Source organism: Ochotona princeps, chromosome 2 (assembly GCF_030435755.1).
Source record: "Ochotona princeps isolate mOchPri1 chromosome 2, mOchPri1.hap1, whole genome shotgun sequence".
In the NCBI taxonomy this organism is placed as follows: domain Eukaryota; kingdom Metazoa; phylum Chordata; class Mammalia; order Lagomorpha; family Ochotonidae; genus Ochotona; species Ochotona princeps.
In genome coordinates, this window is record NC_080833.1 from 70,565,649 (window position 1) to 70,585,709 (window position 20,061).

The 20,061-nt window shown below is 37.5% G+C and overlaps 1 protein-coding gene across 3 annotated transcripts in view; it reads right to left on the bottom strand.

Moving 5' to 3' along the window:
• The window catches only part of TTLL7 (tubulin tyrosine ligase like 7), a 163,594-nt gene that overhangs the window by 3,832 nt on the left and 139,701 nt on the right, over nt 1-20,061 (bottom strand). For 2 of the 3 annotated variants that reach the window (XM_058658594.1, XM_058658591.1), the window contains one exon: nt 8,598-8,771. The exons of the other annotated variant lie outside the window; for it this stretch is intronic. In XM_058658594.1, coding sequence (XP_058514577.1) covers nt 8,598-8,771 — 174 coding nt within the window. The remainder of the gene's footprint in view (nt 1-8,597; nt 8,772-20,061) is intronic. 3 annotated transcript variants of the gene reach the window in all.

Genomic DNA, 20,061 nt, shown 5'->3' on the forward strand with positions numbered 1-20,061 from the left:
ACCAAGGAGAAATGCCTCAGACTATACTATTTTTGGTTGCTTTACACGTATGGCCCCATCTCACATTTTTTACCTTTCCCAGTTGCTGTTAAACTACTGCTTGTGATGCCAGTATCTCATTTTAGAGTGCTGGTTCGTGTCTTGGATGTTCCACTTTCAATTTAACTTTGCTTGGTAAAGCAGAAGATTGACCAAATTCTCGGTTCCTGCCACACAAGTAGGTGACCTGGAAAAAAACTGCTGGCTTTTGGCTTTTGCTTGGTCAAGTGGTGACCATTCTGGACATTTTAGGAGTGAACCAGCAGATGGAAGTTATCTTTGTCTATCTCCGTCTCTTTCCCTCTCTCTTTGTGTCACTCTGCCTTTCAAATAATAAAAAGAACATGCATTTGTTTAATGATAACTAATCGGTCTTTTATGTGCCATCATGTTATTAGGTGTCCATGGAGGATTTCTGCAATGTGGAATATTTCACCAATGGTAGGGAACTAATCTTGAAAAATTTAAGCTATATCCTTTCTGATATCATTCTAGAATATGATTAGGACTCTGATCCCCATCCACAAAATAAACTCATTGTCCTAGTCTGTGGTTTCTTAAATTAACATAGTAAAATATACACAATCCGATTTGTTTTAACATTTTAAGCATACAATTCGGATTATTACATATATTCACAATATTTTCATCATCCTAAAAGGAAACTCCACACCCAGCATTCTATTCACCTACTGACACACACTTCCACTATTTCCATCTTTGGCTGGTGTAAATGGTTCTGCTATGAACATTAGTATAAAATGTCTCTCTGACTCTTTGTTTTCAGTTCTTTTGAGTATACACCTAATAGTGGAGTTGTTGGGCCATCTAGTAATTTTATATTTCAGTTTTTAAAGAAATTACTAAATGTCTTTTCTGCAACTGCTCTGACCAGCAACATACAAGGGTTCCAACTTCTCAACTCTACCATCACATTATTTTATAGCTATGACAATATCCTAGTAGAGGTGCCTTGTTCTGTGATAATAACTGTAAATTGATGTAGGTGGGATATCCTGGTTTCAAACTCCACTTTTGCAATTTATTACTAAGGTGAATCTGTGTAAACCATTTAACCTCTTTAAATCTGCTTTCTCAATGTGAAAAAACTTAATGACTCACTCATAAAGAATCAACAATAGTGTGCAAGAGTAAATTGTATTTACAATCTACCCATTGTGAACATCAGTCTCACTAGCAAGACTAACCCTGCTTTGAAACAAATATGTCAAAATTTATATCAAAAATGGCAATATGTATTTAACAACTTGATGTTTAAAACTTTTCAATAAGATCCTTGGCACATGGTCCAAATATGTCTGTCGGGTTTACTGGGAACTGAATGCTGTGAAAAGGCAGATTTCAGTAAAAACCAACAAAGTCTATGTAAAAGGCAAAATTTTTCACTATCATTTGAAGTGCAAGAAAATTCCTATTACTCTACATTCTCACCAATTCAGGTATGCAGTGTTTTATATGATTTTGCATTTGCCTGATTAATAATTGACTTCTTTTTAAAATGTTTATTGATCTTTCCAATTTTCTTTCCCATTTTTCTTAGAAATCTGTAGGACCCCATATGCAATCTGTGTAAGGATGTTTATAGATTATATTGGATTGCAAATAGCTTCTTCCATACCTGTGGCTTGCATTTTTTTCAACTCTTACTGAGATCTTCTGATCAACATAATTTAATCGCACAAAATGCATTCATTTTTCCATTTTGATTAGTATTTTCTGATCCTATTTTTATAAGCATCGCATACTTCAGGGTCCCTCATTATCATCTGAAATCTAGTTTTGATTTTCACATGTGCATACACAATACCCGGAAATGAGTTTTTTTAAATGGTGTAGGTAAAGTCAAGTGTCAAGTTTCATTTTTATTATTTGGAAACCCAACTACCCTGACATCATTTGTTTAAGTAAACTTCCTCTTATCATGTTACAAATCACATGTACCTCATTTTGCCATACATCAAGACTGTAAGTAGATTTGGTTGGTTTACGATTGTGATTGATTCTATCGGTGTAATTATCTCTTCTTTGTTTTTTTGCCAATATTACACTATCTTAAGTAGTATTTTCTTTATGTCTTATTATAATTGGTACGTCCCATCACTGCACTGTCCTGTTTCAAGATTATCTTACCTATTCTCATTCCTTTGGGTCTTAGAATATTAGTACTTTTCTCTCTCCAAAGGAATGCTTTGGTCAAACATTCTCTACAACAAAGTAAATGTAAAATTTGGGGAGAGGTATTTATAGCACTATTATTTTGAATTTATAGAAGCATGGAAGTATTTGAGAGGAACTGGCAATAATAATGTTGATTTCAATGATGAGGAAGGTACATCTTTCTATCGCTTATGTTTTCCTGCATAAATGTCTTATACTATTTCTTCAGTTTATTCTTATGCTTTAAATGTTCTTTCAGGCTAATAAAAATGACTTCCAAGGCCAAGCACGGTAGCCTAGTATCTAAATTCCTCACCTTGTATGCACCGGGATCCCATATGGGCCCTGGATTGTATCCCTGCATCCCTGTTTCCCAAGCAGCTCCCTGCTTGTGGCCCGAGAAAGCAGTGAAGGATGGCCCAAGGCCTTGGGACCCTGCACCCTGCACCCTGCACCCTGCACCCTGAGTGTGGAAGACTCGGAAGATGCTTTAGGCTCCTGATTCAGATTGACGCATCTCCAGCCATTGCAGTCACTTGAGGAGTGTATCAACAGATGGAAGATCTTCCTCTCTGATTCTCCTCCTCTCTGTATATTTGACTTTCCAGTTAAAAAAAATAATAAAGAATTTTTTTAAAGAATGATTTCTAAAATTTCAGCTTATTTCTGATATACAAAAGCAAACTCTCTATTTTTTATTTCATCAACATTGTCACATTCACTTAAAATTTGATCTGTAGGTTTTTAAGATTTGTACTAAGACAGTTAAATCCACTAGTATGCGATCTAGTTCTTTCATTCCTAATACTTTTATTTCTTTTGTTTGCCTAAATGACCCAGTTATATCCTTTATACAGTACTGAATAGAATTGACAGTAACAGGCAGTTCCATCTTGTTCCTCACCTGAAAGGGAAAGCTTTCAAAATTTCAACATTAGGTATGTTTACTCTAGGGTTTCTTTGTAGTCAAGTTTTATTATATTAAGGAATCATTCATTTGTTTCTAGCTAGGTAAGCATAAAAGCATGAATATATACGGAATTCTATGAAGGAATCTATCTTTTTAAATTGGCATTTATCCTATTAATACAGCAAAGTCAACTCACCATTTTTTTTAAGATTTATTTATTTTTATTGCAAAGTCAGACATAAAGAGAGGAGGAGAGAGAAAGAGAAAGAACTTCCATCCCTTGATTCACTCCCAAAGCAGCCACAATGGCTAGAGCTGAGTCGATCTGAAGCCAGGAACCCAGAGTCTCTTCCGGATCTCCCATGCGGGGTCCCAAGGCTTGGGGCCATTTCCATTACTTTCCCAGGCCATGAGCAGTGAACTGGATGGGAAGCGGGGCTGCTGGGATTAGAACCAGTACCCATATGGAATCCTGGTGCATGCAAGGCAAGGACTTTAGCTGTTAGGCCACTGTGCCGGGCCCCAATCACCATTCTTAATGTTGTTGAAACCTTAAATTAATGCAATAAGCAGAAGTTGGTCACAATTATTATCTAATTTAAACTTTCTGGGGACAGTTTACTAATACGTTCTTTGAAATTTTTACCTGTATGTTAAGGACTAGGATTAAACTTCATTATTCTTTGAATTTATGTCCTGGTCAGGCCTTAGTATCAAACAGCAGCTTCATAAAACAAGATAACAAAATTCCATCCTTTTGTTCATTGATTATGTTTGATCAAGTTGGCTATTGAACGAACTTGGTAAAGGGAATTTTAATTATTGATTTTGTTACTGTGCTAGTTATAACATATGTATGGTTTTGAGCCCAGCATGACACCCTAGTGGCTGAAGTCCTCGCCTTGCTTGCACTAGATCCCACATGTGCCCCAGTTTGTATCCCGGTTGGTCCATTTCCCATCCAACTCCCTGACTGTGGCCTAGGAAAGCAGTAGAGGATGACCCACAGCCCTGGGACACAGTACTAGCGTAGGAAACCAGAAGCAAGCTCCTGGCTCCTGGCTTCAGATCGGCTCATCTCTGGCTGTTGTGGCCACTTGGGGAGTGAACCAAAAGAAGAAAATTCTGTCTTTTCTTCTCTCTGTAAATATCTCTAAATCTGTAACTTTCCAATTAAAATCAATAAATCTTTTAAAAATGAAGGATTTTTTCCCATTGTTTTACTTTTGCTAATACATACATTTTAGAAATTTGTTGGCTTCATCTAAATTGCCAAGCTTATTGGCATGGAATCTTTTGTAATAGTTTACAAAGGTTCTACTATTTGTAGGGTCTGTAGCAAGGTGTCCATTTTTGCTGCTGTTAACTATTTGTGCCTTTCCTATTCATAATCAGTTATCCATCAATCTTATTAATCTTTCCTAAAATCTACTTTTGACTCTGTCTTCTTTATTGTTTAATTACACCATTAATTTATACTCTCAGTTGCATTATTTCCCCTTCTATATTCTTTGGGTTGATTTTTTAAAAACATTTTCAAACAGAGAGAAGGAGAAACAGAAAGGGAGAAAAAGAAGGAGGTTTTTAATCCACTGATTCATCTCCTGACTGGCTGCAACAGTGGTGCTGCATTAGGCAGAACCCAGGATCCTGGCTTCCACATGGGCAGGAGCCCAGGTCTGGGGTTATTGTTCATTGTTTTCCCAGGTGCATCATCAGGAAGGTGGATCAGCAGTGGAGCAGCCAGGACATGAACGCTATGCCCTTACAGGATGCCAACGGGGCAGGTGGTGACTTAACCTGCTGTGTTACAACAGCCCTCCTTTGGTTTATGTGAATGTCATTTTTGTCACCTTTCAAGATGACTGAATGATTTTTTTTTTCTTTTTCTAGTAAATCCACTTAATTCCTTAAATATTTATTTTGCTATGTGCTGTTTTACTGATTTTCTGATATTGAGCTTAAAATATTTCTATGTGTATTATGATTTCATGTTTGATTCATTAGTCATATAAAATTTATTTTGAGGTTTACACATGGATTTCTTACTTATTATACATTAGAAGGTGCAGAACCATTGTGGACAGAGTAAGCACTCTGTGAGGAACGTTAAGCCATCCCCAGCGATGCTGGCACCCCATTTCAGAGTGCAGGTTCAAGCCCTGGTCGGCTTGGCTTCATTTCAGCTCCCTGCTAAAGCACGTGGGAAAGCAGAGGAAGATGACCCAAGCACCTTGGTCCCTAACTTGTATATGAGAGACCCAGAGAGAATATCTAGGCTCTCAGCTTTGGCCTGCCCACTCCTGGTCATCGTAGCCATTGGGAGAGTGACTCAGTAGAAGGAAAATATTTCTTCTGTCTTTCTCCTTCCCTTAGTATTCCACTATGCCTTTCAAATAAACAAGTGTATTTTTAAAATGTTCCCTGCATTATTTTAATCTTCTAAAATTAGTTGAAACTTATTTTGCTATTCTTCTACCTGATTAGTTTTTGAAATGTTCCTCTTGTGCTCAATGTACTGTATTCTGATGTTGAGTCACTTCTATGTAGGATAGCTGTCCATTAATTATTTTATTCAAATTTCTTGCATCTTGCTGAATTTTTTTCTGTGAAATGACTTATGAAAGTCCCCTCTAATGTTGGAGATGTGTCATACTTTTCCCTTTTAATTCTTCAAATTTGTCAAACCATCTGAAGCACTTACACTCTTAAAATTCTTTGGAAGGCCTGGCCTATTTCTCTCAATCCCACCAGACTGTCAAAGGATGCCTTGGTGCTAACAAGTACTCACAAACAAGTACCTGATAATCCTCTAGTGTCCTCGAGCAAATACTTTGATATTTTCTCACCAGAACAGAATTTACGCAAAATCCAGTGCTCTATTGCTAAAAGCAGAAGTGTTAGCTTGGTGGTTTCTAAAAATGTACTATATTTCCTTGTAAAATGACCTTATATGAAATACCAATGCACAAGAAACAGAAACACAGATATGCTGATGTTGAAAAGTGGTTGGGGTTCACCTGACCTCTCAAATAAGCCTCGAGACAGTGACCTATGAAGCTGGTCCTAAGAATTCCAATGTCCTTGAGATATATCAGTTATATATTCCTAATTGATTGCTGGAGTTCGATTATCCATTTCATCTGTCAGTCACTATGAATCTACCACTGAGCAATTGCTTTTCTCTTGGTGCATCTATTAAATTTTTGTTTTCTGGGACTTTGGTGTGAAAGAACACTGTCATTCATGCAATAGACGCCATATTGTTTTCAAAGCTTCTTAAGAAACATTTCACAGTTCTTTGGTGAAGACAAGCATACCTGCAAATCTAACTGATATTATCTTTACAGATAAGTTAGCCAAAATCCTCATAAATCATTTATATCAAGTGTATTTACTTATAAGTATTATATATATTAATAAATGTTATATAATCACATTATATGTGGATTTATTCCAAGCATATTTTACAAACAAAATGTATTAATCTACTAAGAGATAATAAGTGACATTCATGTCAAGAGTAAAATGCTACAAGTGTCCTTACATAGAAAAAAAAAAAACATGGCCACTTTTTACATGTTTTTAAATTTACATAACACTGACTTGGGTTTTAATAGTCAAATATCAGGAAGCAAGGTTGATTTTCCTCTATGCAAAGTGCTTCCCTATAAGAGAACTTCTACTGGTGTAGATCTCTTGGTTTCTTTCCAGAACTGAGTTCTTCAAACCGCGGTCTTCAAAAGAACCTCTCTCTTTCTGACTCAGCCTTGTTGCAGAAAGAGCATTTTTAGTCTTTTGTGTGCTAGTGTTCAAGAAAATAGCATTCATGGGTTTGTAGCAATAGAATGTTGGGTGAATCCAGCTCGTTTTGTGGTGGACAAGTTTAATTCTAGAAATCAACATTAGAAAACCATTTGGCCCACATCAACGCTACATTCCTCCCTACCAATGTGACTTTGATAATAATAGACTGTATGTTGATGACCACAGTCTGATTTTGATATTTCTTCATTAAATCACTATCCAGTTAAACAGAAGCCAGGGAAGTCAGGGTGCTCACAGTCACTTATACTGGGTTTATTCTGAGGACGTATCAGAACCAGGCATCAGGAGGCAACGAAAATAAAAATGGTCTGAGGCAATTGTAAGATACCACTCTTTGCTCTAGCATAATCAGGAAGACATCCTATTTTACCTACCCACTAAAGCTACAAGCTCCTTTATCAAAACTGAATGACAAACACTGAAGCTACAGTACTATACTAAAGCTTTAGGACAAATTCTTGCATGGTCACAGAGTACCACTCCTTAAAATGAAGGCTATTTATTTATTTATGTTATGATGTATAAATATAGCTACTGGTCTTTTAAATCACACTAAAGTGATAATGAAAATAATCAAAGTTTTATTTCAATAATTTATTTCATTTAAATCACTAAAACTTCAGACTAATTGAGACATTTATGATTTTTTTTACACTAATGGCTAACTTTACCTCTACTATTTCTGTGATTGATGTTTTTATTTGCAAAACAGTTATAATAGGTTAGAAGACCTCCAACACAAGGACAGACGCAAGGCAAAGATTAAAAATTCATCTCAATTATTTTGCAGAACACAGTTTGAGCCATGCTGCTAGTGCAAGCTACTTCTGTAGAAAGGTTTATTGAACTCCATGAGATTTTCATAGTAAACTGCACTGTGCAGATCTTTCACAAAGAAAATTGAAGCTACAGTGGCTTCATTTTCCTCAATGTTTATTCAACTAGCAGTGCACTTTTTAAAGCATCATTATTTTTCAAAGTTATAATTTGTTCGATCCTGAATAGTACAACTTACACATATGAAAATTAAGTTAGATGCTCATCTTTATTATAATGACAACTATAATTGTCCTGAGAAATGTTAAAATTTCTCTTTTTTGCTCTATGTTTTCAGCTAAAAACAGCTTTGTGTGCCTTGTAAAGACTGTTTTTTTAGTTGGAAGTCTTTGATAAAATTTAACATTTAAATGTGTCAGAAAACCCCTTCTACGTATTTGTTTGGTGATGAGAAAGTGTAATAGAGGTCTAGTGGACAATAAAAATTAAGTCAAGGGTATGTTTCTTGACTGTATTAGGTTTGAGAATCAGTATCAATCTATTATTGTTAAGGACTAAAAATAAAATTTAGTACTCTGTTAGATGCTTTTATGTCGCATTTGAAAGCAAAATTACATAAGCCAAACAATCTCATTTCTATGCATATACTCTGTATCCTTTAGGCTTATGATTACTGTCCATGGTCAATGCCTTATAAATAAGGATTGTACTAATTAAAAATAATTTGTTGATAACAGCACATATGCATTTTCAGAATTCAGCTTTCTCTCTAGCCATGTAAGCAAAAAGAGACTCTCAACAGCACACAGTGTTGTAGCATCATTTTATGTAAAACTCGCTGGGAACAGAGAATGTGAACAAGTACCTGGAATTACCCCAGTCAGGAGCAAAGCCCGAGGGTGATCCTCTGGTGTCAGTTGTATGCTTGTAAACCACTAGCAGGCACTGTTTACAAAGCTCAACCAGGCGCTGGCAACACTGGAGCTGCAAAGGAGTCACCACCTCCGGGCCTTTACTGAATATACTCTCCCAAGAGGATCTGTTGGCATGGAAACAGACATGACCTCATGGTCACTGTTAAAAATGGCAACCATCTACATCACTTACCAGGCAACAAACTGTGGCCTTACCCATTTGCAATAACTGTGGATGGCTGAAAAGTATCTAATAGAAAAATTATTAGGAAATAATTCATTACACTTAAGAAGCAAAGCATCAAATTCATACACGATTTGTCTTCATACCTGCGACGCTGCCAACTGTGGATAGCCAACAAGATATTTCCCCAATACCTAATGGAAAATGGAACAATTTGGAAAACAGTGACGTAATGTCTCAAAGATCACAATTAACAAAGCTTAAGTTTCTAGGGATCTGGATTTACCCGAATATTAACAGTGACCACGAAAGGATCAAAATAAAAACAAAAACAAAACAAAACAACAACAACAACCAAAAGAAAAAAAAAAACAAGCAGAAACTTCATTTGTGAACTCTGCCCTGAGAGAATTTTGGTTAATCCCTTGATTGTGATCACCCTTTGCTAAAACCATTACGGATGTACTCATGACTTTGCTGCCATGGAGGCAGCATCCTCACTTCAGAAGCCACAGTGTCTCAACAAACATCACCCTATTGCAATTCCAAGGAGAGTCCCCATCCTCCTGCAAGACACTCAGCTTATTTAAATTGAGTGGTAGTACACCCTTCCCTGGTAAACCTAAAGATTGTGTGTGTGTGTGTGTGTGTGTGTGAAAGAGAGAGAGAATAATTGCTAAGTTTGTCATCGTGGCTTAAATTAAAAGACAAAAGTAAACCATGCTATCACACCACCATCAATGAACTGAGAAAAAGAGGCAGGGAGAGAAAGAGAAACAGATTTCTTAATATCAACACAACTTCTCTCAAGTGTTAAGGGATAAGTTCAGTTAAAGACATAGTAATGATTCAAGTTTCATTTAACACAAACTGGTTTATGTTATTCTCAGAGAAAAAACAATTGATTTTGCAAAAAAAAATTAAGGACAATATTTTCCTAATGAAATGTAGTATCCAAAAGGAAATTCGCATACTGCATTTTAAACCTTGTGTGGACTTGACACATTTCAAATATTAAAAACTGCTTCAGAAACTCAGAAAGATATTTTTAACCACAAAATCATGTATAATTTTCAGGGAAAAAAACACGGTCCCCAAACAAGAGCATGTCATCAGTGAATGAGAGAATTTTTTAAAGAAATGTGATAAAAATGATTTAACTGAACGAAGCAAATTTTCTTCTGTGTTCTGAGATGTTCAAGAAGGCCTAGATTACTGAGATATGATAAACCTAACAAAGAAACAAAGATTCTCTTCACTTATGAAACAACATTGTAGCTAGATTAACTCTACAAATAAAATTTTAATTATTACTCAATATAAGAAATACTGGGCATGATATATTTATATATGTATACATATGCTCATCAAGATAAATAAAGATACAAAATGATTAAGTATGGATATGTTTTTAATTAATGATTTCTTAATCTACTAGATACTACTTGTCTGGGCCTAGAGAAATAAGACTCTCATATTGGTATAAATACACACCAAAAAATCAGTGTTTTGACTGACTAGCCTCTTTTTCTCTCTGCAGAGACCCTGAATATGCTTACGAAATTTACCTCTATCATCAACCTTTACTTTTAACATGGATTTGTTTTTGATAGTTTATAATCATCTGATTAGATTGATTGTCAGGCTCATTCTGACCACAGTAACTTCTTTACCTATTTTTGTGTTTAATGGTAGGAAAAGAATGAATAAATAGAAAGATGAAAGTGTTTCTTCTAGAATATCCTATATTCTAAATTGGTATAAGTTTCTGAATATATGAGTCATAATATAAGCAGTTTTGGCTTCTCATGTTCTCATTTTCCTTAAATATACAAAGAAAATATATGAATCAAGTTATTACATATCTTTCTTACCACTGCCTATATTGGTTCATCATTCATTACATTCTACTTTGTGATCCACATTTCAGTGTCAGTATGCAAAAATCCTTCATAAATGAAGGCAAATGAGGGACCAGCACTGTGAACATCAGTTTAAGCCACTTCATGCTATGCCAGCATACCATGTGATCCCTGGTTCAAGTCCTGGTTGCTCTACTTTCATTCCAGGTCCTTGCTAATGCACCTAGGAAATCAACAGAAGATGGCCTAAGTACTAGGGCACCTACAGAGGATGGAGACCAGGAAGAAGCTCCTGTCTCCTGGCTTCAGTTTGGCTCAATCCAGCTATCTGGGAGAGTGAACCAAAAGATGGAACATCTTTCTGTTTCTATTTCTCTTTCTTTCTCCCTCACTTCCACACACATTCATTCTCTCTCTCTCTCCCTCTCTCTAACTCTGTCTCTCAAATAAATAGATACATAAATCAGATTTGCAGTGCTTGGCAGTAGATTAATGCAATTCCTATGTGAAAGAAACTTGTTTTTGAAAAAGAGCATCACAACAATGCCCTGCCTCTTCTCTACAGCCTGACATGGCTGAGAAGATAGAAATGCTCTTATAACGCTGTAGGAACTTTCTTTTTAAAAAAGTGGTTTGCTTGCTTATTTTTTTAATGAAGAGTTAGAGTTTTCTACCCACTGCTTCACTGCCTCAAATGGTTGAAGGAGTAGAGGAATGAGTCAGGGAGCTGGGCCAGGCTGAAGCCAGGACACTAGAGCTTCTTTTGAGCCTCCCATGTAGTGGGAGGGGTCCAACCATTTGGGCCATCCTCCACTGCTTTCCCAAGGCACATCATCAGGGAGATAGATGGGAAGTAAAACAGGCAGTACTTGAACCATTGTCCACATAGGTTGCTGGCAATGCAGACAAGGTATGCCACTGCACCAGCACCATGATAAAGATCTTAATTTCAACACCAACACAAAGTTTTCTTTAAAAGAGGGAGGGAGGGGACAGAATCAATATGGCAGAATAAGGTGAGGGCATGTTTAAACAGATGGTAAATCATTAGCAAGAGTGAAGCAGAGAGAGCACATTCCAGGAGAGGACAGACCTATGGCAGAGGGTCAACTGGAGACTAAGGGACACAGAAAAGCAGCAGAGACAACGGTGTGGTGTTGCAGTGACCAGATACCCCAGCAGCATTCAGTGAGCTGCAATCTGAGATCCACCAGTGGCGGAAGATCCACCAGCAGTCAGGTGGGAAAGGGAGGTCATTGGGAGTTCTGCAGGTGAACCCAAAGAACTGACTGTCCCGCTGATTTGTTTGACTTGACCAGAAGTAGAGAGACAGCAGCATATCCCAAACATTCAATGTCAGCAGCACATCCCAAACATTCAATGTAGGAACAGAGTGGAACTGACAGTCCAGACCACCCCCACCATTTTGTGTAAGGAAACCAAGGCTACAGACAGGATTTTGCATGCAGTAAGCTGGAAGATAACTCATTTCTGGTTAAGTGCATTGCAACAATATGCCATCCCATAGGTTTCACCCAAAATAGGTCTGGGTAAGCCACAGACTTAACAGCCAGCAGATCAAGAACTCCATGAGTGGCATATCAGTTGCCATTTTGTACAGCGTGGCAAAAGTTGAGATTGGATAGACAACAGCAAGCTGTGAATGTGCTAAATTAGAGTGAACTGAACTTCCAGTTCAGTGCCTTGCACTGGTCCCATAGGGAAAATAGTACCAACTTTGGCATCCTATGGGTCAAAACAGGTCCATATGGTTCTCAGACCTAATGGCCAGCAGGTTCCGCCAAGATCTCTGGTCCTTGCCTGCTTCCAATTTTGGGTCCCCACCCCCACTCGTAATAACCATCAGGAGCACTCCAGAAACCCCTCAAAACAAACAAACAAACAAACAAACAAAACTAGAATAGACAGACAGAGAACAACAAGGAAAGCTTAGAAACAGACAGGAAACGGTCAGCAGAGATGCACTTATAACTCACTGGGTGGGACACAAAGATTAGTTACTCCTCACTGGGGTATGGAGGATTTCTCTGTACACCCCTCCTAAACATGCTCACCTAAACTGTTGACATATATCCTGTTAGAATTATAGAGTTAGACCACCTGAAAAACAGCCAGGTTCAGCGAAATCATGCTTCAATGCTATAAACTGCTAAATACTAAAATTAAAATAGGCATGAGACAGCTGAATAGCAATCTAAGCCATTTTAAGGTGTATAGAACACGGTTGAATATAAACCAAAATTGAAATGTCTATGAAGAAGTCACAGGTTGTGGTTGAGAACCTGCATTTCCCTAGTAACATATTGGTTAATCAATACCATGTCAATTAATGCCACAATGTTGTAAATGGTTGGAAATATTATGTTGGGGCTTTTAATTGATTGGGATGATACTCTGCCGGCTCTACCTTCAGACCAGAGATGGTCTCACCAAGAAACCATTGAACTTACCAGGACAATAAGATGCTGGACTTTATGCTTGGTAAATACCTCCAATGAAAGAATGTCAACTGAATTTGAACTATGGTAATGCAACAAGGTGGAGCAATCCACCGTGGGGGGAGGGTGTGGGGAGGGGCAGGGGGAATCCCAGTGCATAAAAAATGTATCACATAATGCAATGTAATTAATTTTAAAAAAATGAAATGCAATAAACATATATGTTTAAAAAAATAAAAATAAAAATAAAAATAAATAATAAAAAAAAGATTATCACCAACAACAGCCTAGGTATTTAGGATACCTGGTGTCTCCCTAATCCTGGGACCTGCTCCAACTGGAAGTGGGAGGTTGTACATACAATGGTACAGCCTCAGCACAAGATCACAGGAAGTGGAGAGTGGTGAGCCAGGAGCTGGGGCTTCAGAGACCATTCTGGAAGTCTAACACAAGCCCCAGATCTGAAACTCACTGGAGGGAGTGACACAAGTGACTGCTAACAAAGAGCCATGTACCAACTGCAATAAGTAAAATGGAACCGTAGACCTGTGTATGACACTGTTTAGAAACCTGCCCCAAGGAGAAGAATCTGATAACCAGAAGTACAATGACCAAGAGCACAAGAAAAGACAGAGGCACAGTGAATGTTACTGAAGAGTCCCCTGCAAAGGAGCAAAAGCCTTTACCAACCTCAGAGTTCACTGGGAAATACATTGAGAAAATGGGGGAACAATTCAGAAAACTAGTTATAAAGCTTCTTATCAACAATAAGAAACATGTACAGTTCAAGGAATTTAAGCAATATGTCACATGGGCAATAGCAACACTGAAACAAAAGCAAGTTGAATTATTGAAAATGAAAGATGTAATAGAGAAAATTTAAAATTCAGTGGAAAATCCCCATAATAGAATGAAGGAGGCAGAAGAAAGAATCTCAGAATTGGAAGTTATTTCTAGTCACAATTGGGAAACAATCAAAAAGCTGGAAACAGAGCTGGCTCAAGCTAAAAAAAGTATTCAAGAATTAAGAGACATTATTAAAAGACCAAATGTAAGAATTATGGGAGTTTCAGAAGGCACAGAAAGAAAAGCTGTGTTTAAAAATGTAGTTGATGGGGCCCGGTGGCATGGCCTAGCAGCTAAAGTCCTCGCCTTGAAAGCCCCGGGATCCCATATGGGCGCCGGTTCTAATCCCGCAGCTCCACTTCCCATCCAGCTCCCTGCTTGTGGCCTGGGAAAGCAGTTGAGGATGGCCCAATGCATTGGGACCCTGCACCCGTGTGGGAGGCCTGGAAGAGGTTCCTGGTTGCTGGCTTCAGATCGGCGCAGCACCGGCCATTGCAGCTCACTTGGGCAGTGAATCATCAGATGGAAGATCTTCCTCTCTGTCTCTCTTCGTCTCTCTGTATATCTGACTTTGTAATAAAAAAAAAATAGAAATAGTTTATAAAAATGTAGTTGATGAAATAAGAAAGAAAAACACCCCTAATATGGAGAAAGAATTGGGAAAAGACATCTAGGAGGGACATAGAACTCCCAACAGGGTTGACCAAAAGTGATCTTCACAACAACACGTCCGATAATCAAGCTCTCTTCAGTCAAACATAAGGAAAAGATCCTTAAATGTGCTTATGAAAAAGATCAAGTGACATACAGAGGAACAACAATCAGACTCACAGCTGGGACCTCTCACAGGAAATTCTACAGGCCAGAAGAGCATGGAACAACATATTCCTGACTCTAAAAGTCAAAAAAAAAAAATTGTTGGCCTAGAATAGCACACCCAGAAAAGCTTTCCTTTGTCTTTGAAAATGAAATAAAATTCTTTCAGAGCAGAGAAAACCTCAAAGAATTTGCCCCTTCCAGACCTGCCTTGCAAACGATATTTAAAGATGTTCCCTTGACAAAGCAAAGGAATAGCACCCACGAAAACCAAAAGCAAATGTGAAGAACATCACAGTAAAATAATAACAAAAGATTAAATGAAACAATAAACAACCCATTGCTTAAATGACAACAAATTTACCAGTCATTCATATTAACCATGAATATAAATGACTTAAACTCATCAATAAAATGCTGTAGATTAATGGACTGGATCAAAAACAAAACCCATTTATTTGTTGCTTATAGGAGATACATCTCACCGACAAAGATCAGAGAAAACAGTATCTCATGGATTTTGATGTTTTTCTATTTAGCTTCATTTCTTCAAAACAGTTTTTTTCTCATTAAATTCTTCATCGACTCATAGGTCATACAGTAGCTTCATTTTCTTCAAGAAGGTTCTTGATTTTCTTTATCATTTCTTTAGTGACACATTAATCATTCAGTAGAATCCAATTTAACTTCATGGCTTTGTAAATTTCTATTCTTCCTGCTGTTCATTTTGTTTCGTGGCTTTTCATTCAAGGGGATGTACAGTAACTGTGTAATGGAGACTATCATATCCAGGTGTGAGAATACAATGCAGTATGCATCTCTACTTTCAAATCAAACTTGGACTCTCAATGAAACTGTTAATTACATCTTGACAACAGGATGCTGGATGTCCATGCTCACAATGATGAACGTATGACTGTTTGTGATGAACTATACTATTGTGATAATATGGCAGAAATCAGTGGGGTGAGGGTCAAGGAAATCCCAAAGCCTATGGAACTGTATTGTAATAACAATAATAATAATAATAAAGAGGAAATAGAAATGATTTAAATATATATACCAGGGCATTTTTACAAAGCAGGATGTCATCTGCTTGCTCTTTCAACCTAAATTTTAAGGAAAAGGGACTGTCAAAAATCTATGAATTCAAAAAGAGAAATTAAATGTTTTAAAGTTCTTTCTTGCTCTCCAGAATCTTTATAGAAATAGAAAAGGAACTTAACTGGCTTTTTAAAAGTAATGTATTGATAACACATAGAAAACTAAATAACTTCAGCAACAAAGGGGAGTTATTAATGAAACCCAGAGGCTTAAAAAACCCTTGCATTATACAATAATCCAGTAATTTTTACCCCCTTTTCTCATTAAAATTGTTAACAAAATAGTTCTCTGGAGATTGCAACTATTTTTCTTTCTCCTTAGGTGGAAATGTTAATTGATGGTAAAGTGGCTCAAAGGAAAGTAACACAAGGAACAATGGAAGTAAAAACAAAACAAAAAAACCCTTAACAGTAGTTTAGATCAACAGAAGGATCACCAAGTGGCAGATTATTGAGCTAAAAAAAAAAAGTGCTGATCGGATTACATCCAATCGAAAGCTAAATGAAAACAGTAAAAGTCATGTCAATTTGAGGGTCTCCATCTTATGCACACATTTTCAAGTAGGTGTAAACCATCCTACAAACAGCCTTCAAACCTACCTTCAACTGTCTTCTTTTTCTACGATTTTAAAAGTAAAGCTTATTCATGCCAAAGTATTACAGGGAAAAGTTTCTGGTTAAAGGGTCCAAACCAGCATTATAAACTTACTCTGTTTTTCCACAAACTTTTTGAATTGTGTTTGTGCAAATCATACAGAATTTAATACATATATATACATACACACTGACACTTTTTCCAATGCCCAATCCCACTACTAGCATTCTCAGGAGGCTGCATGTAGTAAGCTCTCCTTAGCATTCCTTTTTGCAGCCTACACAGAAAAAATAGAGGAGAAGGTTTTCTTAGCCCACTTGTGTTAATGCAAACCCTTAGCCAATCCTAAAGAACCTTAACACACAAATTTATACCACTCTCCTTGATGTCTCTGGAGGCAGATAGTGGATGGCTTATTTACTCTGTTTTGTTGTCGGGGATGTTTATAGGTAGAGGCAAGAATCAGAGTGGGCTAGAGTTACGTAGATTATATATTTTTTACAACTTAGTGTGAAATAAATTACATCTCACATTAAAATAATTTCTCTATAAGTGAGCAGATTTCCACCTTGATTGTTCTGCATCAAAGGTTAAAGCAGAGAGAGAGAGTGTGTGTGTGTGTGTGTGTGTGCATACACATGTGTATTGACTAGACACAACTGAAAGGATGAACAATTATTCTGCACCAGGCTGAGAATCAGACAAACTTTATCAAACTGAGAAAGCCTAAGAAATATATTGGTATAGCTACAAAATAAACCTGATGGTTAACTCACCTCTACAAACCATAAATGGGTGGAAAATAGAGGCAAACTTGATTCAATGTTACTTCTGTTCCACCTGGCCAGACATGATGAGCTAAGCATTCATTTAATGCAACTTTGAGTAAAACAATTTTGGAGATCCTTAGTATTAAAAGTGTGGGCTTGCCTCTGGCAACCTGGGTTTAAGTGCAGGTTTATCCACTTACAGGGGGAGCATGGACATGTTATATATCCAGTTTGTGCTTCAATCTCTTCAGCTGTGTAAAATGGAGCAATAATAATACTTCACTCAAAATAGTTTCTTTGGAGATTGTCCAAGCCATTAAAATGCAACAGTGTCAGACATTCAGTTAGTCTCCAATCAACATCATTTACTATCACTATCATTACTGATAGTAGAGATACCACCAGGGAAATCTGAGGGGAATTTTGTACCAGCCGTAGGCAAAAAAGGATTCTAAACTTAGTTACATCATATTGGCATTGAAACATATGGCAATACATTTTACATATTTATTTCAAATCAAACATTAGCAAAGAGCCATGGACTCCAATCCAGCAATAATTTCAGGATCCCTCAGTTTTCCTAGGTGGAGAACAGCTGAGAACCACAGTCAGCCCTTTGGCCTTGCCCTTGGTTTTGCCAAATAACAACAACAGAAAACATTTACAATTCTGGGTTTAAATCGGAAGTACTTCTATAGATTGATGTCAACCAGGTGCTATGGAGTACATTTCAAATGTTTTACTGAAGTCATTGTAGAAATAAAGTATGACCAAGACTATTCAGATCACATCTCACCTGAGAGTAGCTTATGAATTCTTCCTGTTGGTGAATGGAAAAAAACAGTAAAATTACAGTGGAGACGGTGAGTCTGCAAGTGGTATGAACTCGTTCAGTACCACATGGCTATTTCATTTAAATGCAGGAGTTACCAATCATTCAAAAGTAGAAGGGTTTATTGAGACGTTACAGAAGAGATGGGTAAATCTGGGCATTAATACAAGATTCAAATAATACAGAGGGGACTGGAGGAACAGGGTTGTGCACAGCAGTCTTATCAGAGATTCAACAACTTCAATAGTTCAGAGGAAGGAAAGGCCAAATCTTTAAGATCCCTAAATGGTAATGAGCCTGTTTTTCTGGAACAGAGTTCAAGTTGGAGCAGAATTAGGAGATGGAAGAAAGAACCTTCTATCTAGGGATAAGCATTTTGGCCTTTAATGTTACAGAATGAAAGTCACTACAGATCTTAGGCACGTGGGTAAGGGAGACAAAACCCTGGAGGCAAATATGCCCAGATTCTATTAATTTCACCTAACCTTTCTATCAGAGAGACTCCCATGGGCCCAACATTGGGGCCTAACTGGTAAAGCCTCTATCTGCAATGCCAGCATTCAATATGGACAACAGTTGGTAACCCAGCTGCTCTGCTTCTGATCCAGCTCCCTGCCAACAACTTAGGAAAGCAGTTCAGACGACTCAAGTACTTGGGCACCTGCCATCCACAGGGAAGACCCACAAGAAGCTCCTGGCTCCATGTTAGGCCATTAAAACCATCTGAGGAGTAAACCAAGGACCAGAAAATTCTGTTTGTGTGTGTGTATGTGTATGTGTGTTTGTGTGCATATAACTCTGTTTTTCAAATAAATCTTTAAAATAGACTTACCATGTGAAGCCGTGTCATATTTTATCTGTGTCCCTTTTCTGATGACTGCTTCCATGTATATCATATTTTATTTTCTTGAGATATTACGGCTTAATGATCATGAAAGTAAACTCGGGTTAAAGGCTAAATTAGTTCAAATCCAAGTTCTACTGTGTCCTTACTTAGTATGTATATAACTCAAGAGATAACGCAGAACCTGAGACAAAATGCTGTTATAGACATGAAACTGATATTGTTTTGGGATGCTAGTACAGGGTCATGTGTTTGAAGCCACACCTTCCCTACCAGTATATATATGTTTGTTTTTTTTTGCTTATCTTTTGCCTATGTGTGAGTCAGAGGACACGTGCCCATTATTACCTGGGACTGGGGCAGGTAATGAGATATTATTGTGTAACCACTCCCCTCTCAAACCCCTTTAAAAATCCCATGTTGGGGAGGGGCTCGCTCTCTTGGTTATGTGCTTTCTTGCTTGCATTTGGGCTCTTGGCCCCTCGCACAGCCGCTTGCTTTCTTGCTTTCCGCAGACGGACTCTGAAGACAGAGTTGGCAATCTCTCCCTAACCCTTTTGCTTCCTGGCTTGCTTTCTCTGAACATGGCCCTCATATGTCTGTGTTCTTCACTTTCTGAATAAATCTTACTACTTTCTTAAAAGTAGTTGGTGCCTGTACTTAAAATGTTTTTTGAAGGGAGAGGCAAGAACCTAGGAAATAAATCTTGGCCCAAACCTGGAACACAACATAATCGCCTGACATACATAGAGTGATTACACCAAAGTCCGGAACACAGTAGCGAGAATTGTTTGGCATCATCAATGGGAAGTTTCTGGAGGTCCAACTTTGAATGAACTCATTTCTTTAAAGGTGTCTAACACAGGATTTAGTAGTAAACAACTAAATAAATACAGTGAGGAAGAAGGGAGATTACCAAACCTTTTAAATTGGGTAAACAACAGGATTAAGGGAAGGTAGGGAAGTCATTTGTGAACCAGTGTGAATGGAATCTTTGGTTTAAGATAACTTTAGACTACAATAACAGCAAGTCACAGTAGCTTTAACAGCACTGGAATTTTTGAGACAAGTGAGAGTATAAGCATAATTCAGCAGTCTGCTACT